Below are 14,289 nucleotides of genomic sequence, written 5' to 3'. Positions count from 1 at the left end.
TAGTCACACAGAGAGAGAGAGAGAGAGAGAGGCAGAGACACAGGCAGAGGGAGAAGCAGGCTCCATGCACCGGGAGCCTGACGTGGGATTCGATCCTGGGTCTCCAGGATCGTGCCCTGGGCCAAAGGCAGGCGTTAAACCACTGTGCCACCCAGGGATCCCTAAAATTTTGAAAAAAAATAAAACACCTATTCATAATTCAGAAAATTCTACAAACTAGGAATAGAAGGGGATATTCTTACTCTGATAGAGTATAAAAATCTATAATGAACATTATATTTAATGGTAATACTTTGAAAGCTTTCCCTCTGGGCTTGGGAATGAAACAAGGATGCCTGATATGACCACTTTTATTCAACACTGAATAAAAACAGCAATAAGACAAGAAAAAGTGAAGGGTATCTGATTAGAAAGGAACAAATTGTCATTATTCAAGATAATTTCCTTGTTGATATACAAACTCAAGAGAGTATGAGACTTAGAAACGGGGTTTAACAATATCACTAATTAGATATAAGATTAAAAAAATAAATAAATAAAAAATAAAAAAAAGATATAAGATTAAAGGTGAAGTGAATATCCAAAATTCAACTGCATTCCTATACACTAACAACTAACAGAATTCAAAAAGAAAAAAGGACTATTTATGATAGCAACAAAACCATAAGATATGCAAAAATAAATAATAAAAAATCTTGAGAATTATAATACTTCATAGGAAGTCATTAGAGAAGATCACATCAAAGGAGAGCTATACCATGTCCATTGACAAATCGATCTATGCAAATTGATCTATGCTATGATTTGATGCAACTTCAATCAAAATCTCAACTGGTTTTTCAAGATGGTGGGCATAACCATATTGATTTTGCTATTTTTAAATTGTAAACCTACTTTGCATTCATACTATTACACTTAAGACACATTTTTAAAGAGCCAAATGTAAATGACTAAAGCTTTGTAGGACTAGAAGAAAATATAAGTGAGTATTTATTTATTTTTTATTTATTTTTTTGAGTGAATATTTAAACTCAGGATGAAGAACTTTTAAAATAAATAAACACAAGAATTCTACAAAATGAAAGCTTTTATTTTTTAAATTTAAAAGATATAATAAGGGGATCCCTGGGTAGCTCAGTGGTTTAGCACCTGCCTTTGGCCCAGGGCATGATCCTGGAGTCCTGGGATCGAGTCCCACATCAGGCTCTCTCCATGGAGCCTTCTTCTCCCTCTTCCTGTGTCTCTGCCTCTCTCTCTCTCTCTCTCTCTCTCTCTCTCTCCCTCTCTCTGTGTCTCTCATGAATAATTAAAAAAACAAAAGAAAAATATTTGCTACATAACAACAATATTTTAATATATAAAAGCTCTTATAGATTGAAAAGAAAAATATTTTTTTCTTAACATGAGAAAAAGATAGGAATTAGTAATTATAGCCAGTAAATACGAAAAATAAGCCTCACCTCAGCAGCAATACAAAAGATCCAAATTAAATCAATAAATTATTTTATTTACAAAATTGGCAAATGTTTTGAGAAATGCTAATATAACCTATAGCCAAGAATTCCACAAAATAAACATTCTCACGTAGTGATGGTAGAAATATCAATTCATACAGTATTTCAGGGAAGCAACTGACCAATATATAATAAAGAATCTTCAAACTGTTTATGCCCTTTGACCTAGGAATTTTGCTTTTAGACATCATCCTCCCAAAATAATGGCTGGTCATTGCAGCTTTATTTATATTAATGAAACTTGGAAAATATATGAACGCATACAAAAATAGGGTGAATGATTAAGTATTTTGCATGTTAGAATTATAGATCCAGGTCAGAGAAAGCTATACAGCCATTAATAAAATTGTTACACAAAAATTTTAAAGATGAAAAATTTCTATACTTAACCTTGCTAACAAATCAGTTAATAAAATAATATATCATAGGATCCAAATTCTGTAAGAATGTGTGACACATGGCTGTCAGCGAACAGAGCTGGGAGAGAGAGAAAACAGAAAAAAAAATCCATGCTAAATTATTAACATTGCTTACTTTGAGGTAGCAGGATAGTAGGATTGTGGTGATTTTTACCTTTATCTTTGAGCTTTTCAGTATTTGTCAAAATTTCCACACAACACTCTTCTTGTGTATTACTTGTACAAGAAACAAACAAGTAGGTAGTTTCCCTCATACCAGGATCAAGTTTAGCCTCCTTAGCCTGACATACTGTCTTTATTTATTTATCCCATCTTCTGCTTCCTCCTTCTCTTTGTCTAAACAGGCTTACACGTACACCCTTTTACTCACGTGCTTGTGTGTCCCAGGATTGCCTTTTCCACCTCCAGAACCCTTCATTCAGGGTTCCAGGCAAGGCTTCCTCCCCTTGGTTAACCAGCCTGAGTGACTGAACCCTCCACTCAAATACCAGCCCTCTCAACCAGACTCCATGGCAACGATCTGGTGATGAATCAAATATAGCTTGTAATGTCTCGACCGCTGGTGCCTCGCACTATTATTTGATTTTCTTTTAACTTTTTGTATGTTTTTTTCTTCTCTCCACCTAGATTATGAACTATTTTTTGTCATTTTTCATCAAGTCTAGTGCAACAGAGTAGGTGTCTATGGTACACAGAAAAATGGCCCCAAAGATGTCCATGTCCTAAGCCCCAGAGCCTATGAACCGGTTGGGTTTCAGAGCCTAGGAGAATTAAGGTTGCAGATGGAGGTAAGGTTGCTAATCAGCTGACCCTCAAATAGGGAGATTAGCCTGGATTACCCAGGTGGGCCTAATGTAATCACAAGAGTCCTTAAAAAGTGGCAGAGGTCAGAAGAGGTGTGATGACAGAAGTAAGGATTGTGCTGTAAGGACTCAACTAACTCTTCATCACTGGCTTTGAAGACGGAGGAAGAGGGCACTGACCAAGCATGGGGGGTAGTCTCCCCAGGTTGGAAAAAGCAAGGACATGGATTCTCCCCTAGAGCCTCTAGAGAGGAATACAACCCTCTTTGTTCAGTGAGATCCATGTCTGACTTTTAACTTACAGAATTGTAACATGAATTTGTGTGGTTTTAAGTCATTAAGTTTATGGTAATTAGTTCCAGCAGTGATAGAAAATTAATACAGTGTTAAATATTATTTTCCTTCATTCATATTTAAATCAAGAAAGATAAAGCCAAAGTTATTAAAATAATGGACACATTTAAGACTATGCTTTTTGAGGAAATCTATCCTAATCCCCCAAACGCCTCTCATTATATCTTTATTTCTCTTTAACATTTATGTATTCAATTGACATCATTTATCATTTGTTGCTACTTCTTTTATTGCTGTGTTAATATCATTTCCTGGGCACACAGTTTTTCCTCTCATTCAAAAGGCTCTTCAGAAGTAGAGGCCATGTATTCACTCCCTAGGTATTTGGGGCCGGAAGTAACAAATGCCTGATTACTAACATCTTACATTATAGATTACTTAAGGGAGACCATGTACTCAGCTTTCTTCTCAGAAATGTTTTTTAAAAGTTTTATTTCAGTCTTATACATTAACACCCTCAAGCCCCTAAAAAAATCTATCCAGATTAGTAAATATTTAGAAAGGGGATCTACTATACTTTAATTCCATTGGATATGTCCCACATAATGTAGTGAGGTTTTAGGTTTTTCCAAACTTTTATGGTTGACTATTTCAAGAAAGGCATGCGTATTTATCCTTAGAGATTATAAGGCTGGGGAGTTGAGGTAGGAAGATGTCTGGTCCAGGAGAGGGGAGAAAAAAAGAAGTCTGGACATCCTGGAATCCTGAACAGACCTGAATCCTGGGCAGGCTCCAGTGTGGAGGAGGGACTGTATGGAAGGTATAGTCTATACCGTGCTGTCAAAATCAGCATAGACCTTCTAATCCACTGAAATTACCAGCCTACTCTTGGAAGCCATTGTTAAAATTTCTAGGCTGTACCAGAATTAAGGAAAAGCAAGCAAATAAGTAAGTGGTCAGTTGGAAATGAGAGGATTTGGCATCATCGTAACCCCAGGGGGAAAAATAAAAGCTGATGTGTAAATGGAGTTCTGGGCAAGTAAGTGCATGGTGTGGTGGGGAGGGCAACTCAGGGAGGCAGCTGGCCCTGGCCACATGGCCTTCTCCCAGAGGCAGGGCCAGCCCCAGCCCTTCGAATTGCTTCTGTTATCTGGCCCTGGGAAGCCTTAAAAAAGTTGCTTACTCTGATTTCTCCAAACATAAAATTGGGGCAGTGGGATTTGCCGTTTCTGTGTAGCCAAGGCCTGTGGTGAGGATTAATTAGTGTTTTTAAAGGGCTGTGGGTTTGGTGTGGTTTATTTATTTTCTCAGGATGAAAGCCAGTATGCCAGCACCAAGTGTTAACAGCAAAGGTTTGATGTATGTTACTTGAGATGCACTGTGTGAAGTGGGGTGGATGGGATATGAGGCTTGTGGGACTGCCTTTGGCATCAAAGAGGCCACATTTCCAAACACACTTTAGTGCTCCCCAAAGTGAAGGAGGCAGCAGAAAAACCTTTGTAAATTAAAAAGGGACAAGGTCACCCAACTTTAGGCTCTGCAACCGAGGGCATGTACCAACCTATACCGAGGAACATTTGATGAGCTGCTAAAGACAAATATTAGCAGGTAGAGAAAACACAAAATTCTGCTAACTTTGTGACAAGCTGCAAAATGAGCTCCTAAATTCGATAAGGAGAAAGAATGCCAGCAGAGGCTGAGCCCATCTCAGGCTGGTGGTGGAGGAGCATGCTCGCACACTCATCTCACCACCATAGTACAGGTGGGCATGGGGGCAAGGCACTCAGCTCCCATTCACTGGACACCCAGCAGCCTTCCAGATGGGCCGGTCTCACAGGAACCCTCCGGGCTGGTTTTCAAAGTTAAATCTTTATGGCTTTATTCCTGATTATGGAAGTGCCATTACTGAAACTTAAAACTGAAGAAATGCATAAAACAAAAAGTGCAGACACACGCACCGCCCCCCCCCATCTCTGCAGCCAGAACAGAATCCCTATGAACTATTGTTGTGACATATGTACAAGATATAGATATAATCGTTCTCAACTTATAGGCGATGAAACGGGTAACTCAAAGGACTTATCCACAAGCTTACAGGAAATAAGTCAAAACTAAAATTCGAACCCAGACTTTCGACACCTGGGAACTCTGCATGTCCCAGCAGGCTACACACCCTGTGCACACCCTTTTCTCTCATCCCACCACCATCTTGCAGTGCAATTACTACAAGGCACTACGGGACTTGCATAACTAGCTCTGCACACAGAAGCTGCTGTTATCCACACAGTCAGGTTGTACCTGAAACTGCAAGCTAGTGTTATGGCTAGACCTATTTTTCCAGCCACATTTAAGTGCATAATGCTCCAGTGACAATTGAGATGATTATAACGCAGATCTGGGCCATCCTTTTTGCCCAAATCCCATGCAGAACAGAAAATAAAGAGACTCCTGAAATTAGGAGGGCATGGCTCTTATGTGAGGCCTGAATCTGGAAAGCCCTGAATTCCAGGTCATTTATTAGCAATGTGTGGCCAATGCCTCCGTTTCTCTTTCCTGATTATAAAGAGGGTGGATGAACTGAATGCCTTCTAATTTCTGGTATTCTATGTAATGATGAACAATCTCTTTATCAAGAGGTGGTGGGCCTCATGCATCCCATCTAACTTTTTGTTTTGTTTTTTCCATCTAACTTTTAAAATTCTGCTCTATGTGGAATTTCAGGCTGACGAATGAAAAGTTGCTTCTGGATTGCTACTTCACAAGTATACCCAGAAAAAAACTAAGTGCTTTGAAAATGAAGTATGATATTATTGCTCTTGCTAGATTTATTCTAATGAAATGAGTGGGTGATAGCCAACTTCAATGATGAATTTATTAGCATGCATTTTTCAGTGTGGGCAAATCTCTGCAACAAAAGATATTGAGAGGGGCTCTGGGTGGCTCAGTCGGTTAAGCATCCAACTTTTGATTTTTGCTCAGGTCGTGATCTCAAGGTTGTGAGATTGAGCTCCACTGGCATTGGCCTCGGAGCTGGGCTTGGAGCCTGCTCGAGATTCTCTCTCCCTCTCCCTATGCCCCTCCTCTAAAAAGGGGGGAGGGGAATTGAGAGAGTTATTGATGAAATCTTCCCCTCCTTGGAACTTACAGCTCTGGATGGGGGAAACACAGGAATATAAACATCTGCGATATGAAATAGCAAGAACTCAGTGTCCTAAGATGCTCCAAAGAAGCTCAAGAGACTCAAGTTTGGAGGAGGAGGGATGTGAACAGGTCCTTAGAGAAGTGTCAGAAAAGCACAGGAAGATGAATGACAGTGGCCAAAGGTGGGCACTGCAACAGGGCTGAGGGCTCATGCAAACTGAATGAGGGGGGAGGCTGTAGCTGGGGGGCTCAGGCATCTGCATGTGGCTGTGGGCAGCTGGGGAGCAACGACAGCTGTCAGGCAGGGAAGCAAGAGGCTGTGTCCACAGCTTCTTCCAGACCAGCTTCTAACAAAACTGAAAGTCTAACTGATCTCCAGTCCCTGCATCAGTCCCTAGCATGTCATACCTGCTGAATAAAATACTTCAGAACTGGATTGAATGTTGCTCTAAAGAGGAAACGGAGCAGCTCCCAGCCTGCAAACCTGGACAACTCTTAAATCTCGTGTATTGAATTGGCAATTTTACCACAGAAAATGAGTGTGTGAGAGAGAGGGAGGGAAAGACTGTTCTTTCACTCTGTAATCAAGAGCAGAAATAACGTCTCATTATAACCTTTAAAGAAAGGAGGCCTTTTAAATGAAATAGTAGAAAAGCTGTACAGAATCACTTTGAAGACTTGGCCTTTGGTGGTACGGAAAATGCTAACATCTGTCCATGCCCTTCATCTATGATCAAGCTTCTACCAGAAGAATCTGAGTGCTTTGTATGCTTGCGTGTGTCAGGTGTATATGTCTACACTGCATGACTGGATGTATGTGAGAATTCTAAGGAGACACAGAATGTCACGTCTGACTGCCGAGGTGAGTCGTGGTTTCAGATGGCATAGGCTCGTTCCTTCAGGACAGTGCCTGTCAAGGCTGGTTACTGCGGGATGGCTGCATATATTTTCTCTAAGGCAAGCTAACTCCTTTGAAATTATTTCTCCTCATGGTTTTGAGGCATGCTGGCCAGAACCTAAGGGAGTCTGGATCTGGTGACCCTCAGAAGCACGTTGTTGAGCTGGACTCACACCTGCTGGACCTCAAGGCCTAACTTGGATCTCGGTTGCTTTTTGCCACTTAAGATAGTTCTGGGCTTCCCATAAATGAGCTTAAATGGCATCATCCCAGTCCCTTGGGTTCTCGCAGGCCTCCTTCACTGACTACCCTGTACTGCTTGAGAAGGACACTGAGTCAAGGTCAGCCTGCTAGAAAGAAATATTTCAAAGACCTGAGGAATAACTCATTCTTAGGATCTATTCTTAGAAAGGAAGGAGGGAAGAGAAAAAAGGTAGCATCTGAATGGAGACCAGAACACATCTGTCCAAGGTTACCTCGGAACAAAGCCTCTAAAGATGAATAAAAGGCTTCCTCAAAGCACATAGGAAAGCAATTACAGCCCACACGTCTGACACTGGTCATGGGGATGAGGGGTGAGGTGGAGATGAAAGCATTGGCAGATCTGGGGCCCTGAGAGGACAGTGACCAATGAAACAAGGCAAGGGAACTTGCCAGGAAGGGAACAGAAAGTTCTAGAAGAGTAAGAAGCAGCAGTGCCCTGGACTCACAGGGGAAGTCAGGCTGGGCCAAGTACAAAGGAAGCGACTTTATAAATATGTATGTTTGTCTCTCAAGGAGGTCTAGAGAAAGGATGGAAGAAAGGGAGGGAAAACTCTCCCATCACCCCTGCTGGCTGATACTGTCAATGCAGTGGGGGAGTGAGGGTGGGCATTTATAAACTGGACCAGCAGTTTCAAGCAGCTGTAGATGATAATGTTAATGGTCACCAGGCACTTCCTAATCTTAATTAGATTATTTTTATTTAGGAACAAAATGTAAGATGCAAGTTCAGGGATCAAGAGGTGGGTGTGAATTGCCATCTGGAGGTACTTTTAGGTTCAGGGAAGGCTAAGAGACATGGAGACAATGGCTTTCAGCTGTTGATCTATTAACATTCATTAACAAGTATTTATGGAGAAATTGCTATGATGCAGGCTCCGTGCTATGCACTGGGGATATGGCAATAAATGAAAAAGATACAGACCCAGTCCTCAAGAATTTCTATGCTTTTTTTTTTTTTGGTTTTGCATTTTTCATTTATTTTTAATTGTGGTAAAATAAATATGAAATATACCATTTTAACTGTTTTTAAATGTACAGTTCAGTGGCATGAAGTACATTCACACCTTTGTGTAACCTTCATCACATCCACCCACAGAACTCTTTCCATCTTGCAAAATTGAAACTATACCCATTAAACACTAATTCCCCATCTCACCCCCTCCGGCCTCTGGCAGCCACCAGTCTACTTTCTGTCTCCAAATTTTGACTATACTAGGGACCTCATGTAAGTGGAATCATGCAGTACTTGGTCTTTTTGTGACTGGCTTATTTCACAATGTTCTCAAGGTTCATCCGCATTGTAGCATGTGCCAGAACTTCCTTCCTTCTTAAGGCTGAATGGTAGCCCATCATATGTGTAGACTACATTTTGTTTATCCTTTCATCCCACCGACAGTGCAATCCCATTTTATATTCCCACCAATAGTGCAGAAGTGTTCAAATTTCTCCACATCCTCACCAATGCTTGTTGTCTTCCTTCCTTTGTTCTTTCTTTAGATAGTAGCCATCTGAATGAGTGTGATCTGTGGTTCTTTGAGACTGTTCATGCTTTACTGCACAATCTCTGGGTCTCTGGGAAACCCTATAACCTCTGGTGTGTGCTTGTGTCTGTCTCAGGCTTTGGGGAATATCTTTATTATTCATACTCAATCCACAATATACCACGGGTATGTGGCCATGAAAAAAAGCCCCAACTCACCAGCAGGAAGGGCCTCTGGGGGGTACCCTGTGCTCCTGGAATAAGAGGAAGGTGGTAGAGTTGCTAAATCCCTAAAGGCCAGCTTCTGAGGGGATGTGTACTACCTAGAAGGCAGGGCTCCCCTGGGAAACGTCTAATGCCTGTTCCTCTGATTCATTATAGGAGGAGACATTGGTCCACAACCCCCAACAAGACCCACTGAAGGGGAGGAGGGAGATGGAGAAGTGGATCAATGCAGTGATGTGTTAGAACAGGGATCAGAAAAGTGGGCAGGATGTAGTTATAATGAAATCCTACAATTCTAATTACCCTAGCACTTCAAAGATTTCTCACATTTTTACTTATAAAATACTTATCTATTCACAACCATGCCTTTGGTTACATCACTGCTCATTAATGAACACAGGGTGGAAAGGGTGAGAAACTGAGTCAGCAGCTTTGCTCCTCTGAGATCCTCTTTATGCAGAGACCCACAGAATGTTGAAGCTGGAAGGGACTTCAGACATCTTTTAATTCAATCTTCACTTCATAGGTGAGGAAACTGGTGAAGTGGCTTTTGGGAAGGAAGAAGTAAAATACCACCCTCTTGTGCTATAAGTAAGGACAATCTGAGAAGTACTGGAGTTAGAAACCAAAGAAATAGTTCTGTGATAACACTGACTCAATGCTCAATCTGTAATTTATACTCGAGATTGGCCACAGTATGATTTCATTCCACAAAGCCTCTAGAACATACTCACAAAACATTCTACAAAAATGATTCACAGACTTGCTTGTTGTCCTATAAATACATATTTTCTTCTTGATGGATTTTATTCCGCCCCCAAATTTAACTACATAGAAAAGGAAATGAGCTTGTATCATCCTCCTGTGAAGGAACAGACCCCCCAAAGACAGCTTCCCTTTTTTCAGCTTCTGCTGCACAGTGGATTAAAATGAATATCAAAATTGGGGAGAGAAGTCTAAGGTGTTGTGCTTGTGTGAGGAGGAGGGGCATTTTCCTAGTTGCAGGTGGAGACAGAAATGAAAGCCCTGTTTCTGTGGACCAGCAGTGAATGTGGTTCTATGTCAATGCCAATGCTGGACAGTGTCCTTCATTACAAGCAGCAGTCAGAGCAAGAGTCCCTCGTGGGCAGGGAAGGCCAATAGAGAGGCCTGGAGTGGATTTCGAGGAGGGGGGTGCGGGCAGCAGAAAGCCAGAAAATGTCCCTGAATTTGGAACAGCAGTAGAGAGTCATTGTAAGTCCGTCATTTAGCCTGTGGGAAACTGAGTCCAGGAAAAGGAGGGACTTGCTTATAATCTATGGGTGGCAAAACTAAAACCATTCTCTATTCTGAGTTCCATGACCTCCTTAACTTTTATACTGGAGAAACAAGGTGTCTATGTGGGGATTGAGCTGGGGCACTACGGGGAAGGTAGTGAAACCCACAGCAGGTTGACTAGGAACCCTGAAGCAAGCAGTACTGTGGCTGGGTTATGCAGAAATCTAGAATTTAAACTATCTATCTATCTTTCTTTCTTTCTTTCTTTCTTTCTTTCTTTCTTTCTTTCTTTCTTTCGAGAAAGAGCACGTAATCACGAGTGGAGGGTGGGGACACAGAGGGAGAGGGAGAGAGAGAACCTTAAGCAGACTCCATGCTCAGCAAGGGCCCAACATGGGGCTTGATCTCACGACCCTGAGATCATGACTTGAGCCACCACCAAGACTGAGACACTTAACCAAATGAGCCACCTCGGCACTTCCCACCAGCCCCATTTCAAAACCTGATGTGTATTTTATACTTGCAGCACATCTCAATTCACAATTAGCTACCTTTCAGGTGTTCAATAGCCACACACGGCTAGTGGCTACCACATAGACAAGTGGCTACCGTTGCCTCTCTCACTGACAAAAGTTACTCCAACGGAAATATCAATTTCTCCATGCTATAGCCATCCCGACCTGCCTCAGGCCCTTTCCTTTCTGAATTTAAAATTAAAAGTGCTTCCACTTTTGTCCTAATTCTATCCCAACATTCCTCCATTAGTCTTCAAGTAATCATCATTGAGGGCCTACCCCGTGCTGAGTATTTGTGTTAACTTGTGAGGATGAAAGATAAATAAGGCATAGACCCTGACTTCCAGGAGCTCTCAGCTTCATGGGAAATGAAGGCACATATAAGGGAACTGACTGAAGGCTTTATGCACATCCATACAAACGGATGCTGAAGAAGGACTTTGTGGGGTTCCAAGAAGCATTCACATATATGGGACATTTGTGTTGAGTTTTAAGGGATGAGGAAAAATTGTGGAAGTGCAAGAAAAGGTGTTGAAGCTACAGAGAAAAGCATACAAGTATATTCAAGACAAAATATGACAATTTACATGTTTAGAAAGGGTAAGTGTCTCACAGGGCAAGGAGGGGCTGGATGCAGCTGGCAGAGCAAGTGGTCCTCTAGTGCTCCCTGCCACACAACCGCTATCAGGTTGTTATCTGAGCAGGGAAATCCTGGGGCTGGTTGTGCCACAGACTGGAGAGACAAAGAAGTAAGGAAAGCCTGAACGATGGAATGAGTGAGTGAAGGGGCCCTATGTCTAGAAAGGAGGGGATGTGAGCACCTAAGGGAATGAAAGGAATTGAAGAGCACTGTTTTCTGAAGAGTCTTGAGATGAGGCTTGACGGGGGAGGCTGGACAAAGGGCCTAAGAGTTAAGGCTTTCCAGATGCAAACTCACTAGGCTAGGGTTCTTGGGGCCACTAGCCTAGTATATGCACCAGACCGTTACAGCCTGTTGTGATCTAAGAGAATAAATGGCCTCTTTCCCTGAAGAATTAATGGGGCTACTATGGCTTAACTTAGGCAGGAGACAGTCCAGCCAAATGGCTTCCCCGATTGGTAGGTAAGTCACACCTCTGAGACACAGCAGGTGCTGGGCAGCATGTGGCCAGCTCCGTCAGAGGACATGGCGGCTTATCTGACCTTGGGTTTCCTGGAAGAAGACTCTGGGGTTGTCAGGTGAGAAGAGGGCAACAATAAGATGGTCCTGTTGAATGTGAGCAATGAGCAGGAGCCTCTGAGGTCCTACGGCAAAGCTGAAGTAGGGAGCTGAAGTGGCTCGAAGCTAGTAAGTGGCAGAGCCAAGAACAGCACCAAAGCCAGTGAGGTCAGTACAACAGGTGTCGTGGAGACTGTTTATCCTGACAGCAAACCCAAGTGGAAAAGGAGAAAGCAAGGCTGAAGACAACCTGGCAACACAAATGGCTTTGCTAGCTAAAGAAATTAAGTTTAGTAGCGATAAATGAGGTACTCACATGGTGAAATATCCACAAAGTTGGGGTCGATATTATGCAGCAGCTCCATTCTGGGAGATGGGCTTCCTTCGCTAGAAGAGAATTTTTTACGAAACGTTAGTTTCCTCTCAAATTAATATGATGACTTTCAATACTTCCCTTCCTTGTACTTCCAGGAAATAACAAACTTGCCAGTTAACAACTTTGTCACAAATTCAGAGATCTCTAAAATCTGTAGTTGGTGCATCTTTAATTCATCATTATTTGTCTACATTATAGATAGTAATGAGTGAACATCTGTCAGTGTCACACATACCACAATTTAAAAATAAGATTCCTGTGACCCTTTGCAATAAACGATGTGGCTATATTTATACATGACCATTCTTCACAAAGGGGAAATGAGAACTCAAGTCATTCTGTGTAGACTTCACATCCACCATTCACAGGAAGATGAGGAAAGAACACCTACCAGGCTGGCGGCATCAATACTACCATCACAACCTACATTAGTGGTGAAAGGAAACTTAGGGATCACAGTCCAACTTTTTATATTATGAGTAAAGAGACACAAAGTTATTGGCCAAATATTAGATCATATGACTCTCAAAATGGTGTTCTTAAAAAAATTGGGAGTAACGGGGCGCCTGGATGGCTCAGTCGGTCAAGTGTCCGACTCTTGGTTTTGGCTCAGGTCATGATCTCACAGTCATGGGACTGAGTCCTGCGTTGGGCTCTAAGCTCAGTGAGGAGTCTCCTTCAGTTTCTCTTTCCCTCTCCCTCCCACCCACTCTCTCTCTTAAATAAATAAAATCTTAAAAAAAAAATTGAGAGCATTAGCATCACCACATATATGTGAGATGTGCATGGTTTTGCTAGTATAGACCCAGCCTTATGTAAAAAACAATTTCAATTGTTGGGAGAGTCCTAAGGACTGCCTGCTAACCCAACTAAAGGCTGGACAGTACTGTTAACACTGTAAGATTTGTATACACCTGAAAAACCATTAAGGACCCTGATGTAACCAAGAGGACATGTTTTCAGGCAACCCAATACCCACATTTAAAATTACACGTAGTTGTCTACGGCAGTAGCTTGGGATTTCAAGGTCCATAAAATTTCAAAAAATCTGGGTTGTGATTGGCAATGTTGTTTTTGCCAAGTAAAACAAATTTTTAAATAAAGTTTAACTAATTAAAAAAATCCCAAACTTCCACTACCACCATCATTATATTATAAAATAAAGATAATCTTTTTTTAAGGGGGGGCAGAGCACAGAGAGAGAAACTTAGCAGGCTCCACGCCCAGTGTGGAGCCCGACTTGGGGCTCAATCTCCCAACCTTGAGATCATGAACTGAGCTGAAATCGAGTCAGACGCTTAACCGACTTAGCTGCCCAGGCACCCCTAAAATAAAGATTATAACAGCAAAAATGGTAAGAAGAATATGATCTCAGAAAAACACGACAGCTCTTCAAATTGGACGTATTTAACTTTAGTATTCTATCAGATGTCCTGGTTCTCTCTACTCGATAAAACTTGCTAACTAGAGAAAGGGAGGGAAATACACAGGGATGCCTCTAGTCCTGGGGGCACAGAAGACAGCACTGTTGGGGAGGGGGGCATATTTCCCAGGACTCTTCTCATTTTCTTCGAGGCAACTAACTATCTGATTGTCCTGGAGACTGTCAACCAGTCCAAAATGACAGGGTTTGTTTCCAGAAGCTCTGAAACCAAGAAGGGATGATTAGCAAACAAAATGGTGAATGTGAGAAAATCTAAACAAGTTGATGATGTCTAATTTGTGGGTTTAATGTAAACAGAGTTAAAATAGCAAGTAAGTCAGAAGGGGAAATCAGAATGAATGCATTTTATAAAGTCTTCATATTGTTCAGAAGAAGTTATTACTATTGATGAAATTTAGATTTAGCTAAGTAAAATTTGCATGTTAAAATTTTAAGGTAACTTAAAATAAAGATAGAATTTT

At 41.6% G+C, this 14,289-nt stretch overlaps 1 protein-coding gene across 7 annotated transcripts in view; it reads right to left on the bottom strand.

Moving 5' to 3' along the window:
- The window catches only part of ARSB (arylsulfatase B), a 187,361-nt gene that overhangs the window by 68,481 nt on the left and 104,591 nt on the right, over positions 1-14,289 (bottom strand). For all 7 annotated transcript variants that reach the window (XM_049108349.1, XM_035714317.2, XM_035714318.2 and 4 more), the window contains exon 6: positions 12,325-12,395. In XM_049108349.1, the coding sequence (XP_048964306.1) occupies positions 12,325-12,395 (71 nt within the window). The remainder of the gene's footprint in view (positions 1-12,324; positions 12,396-14,289) is intronic.

Source organism: Canis lupus, chromosome 3 (genome assembly GCF_003254725.2).
Source record: "Canis lupus dingo isolate Sandy chromosome 3, ASM325472v2, whole genome shotgun sequence".
Lineage (NCBI taxonomy): Eukaryota > Metazoa > Chordata > Mammalia > Carnivora > Canidae > Canis > Canis lupus.
This window is presented reverse-complemented; position numbering and strand designations above follow the sequence as displayed.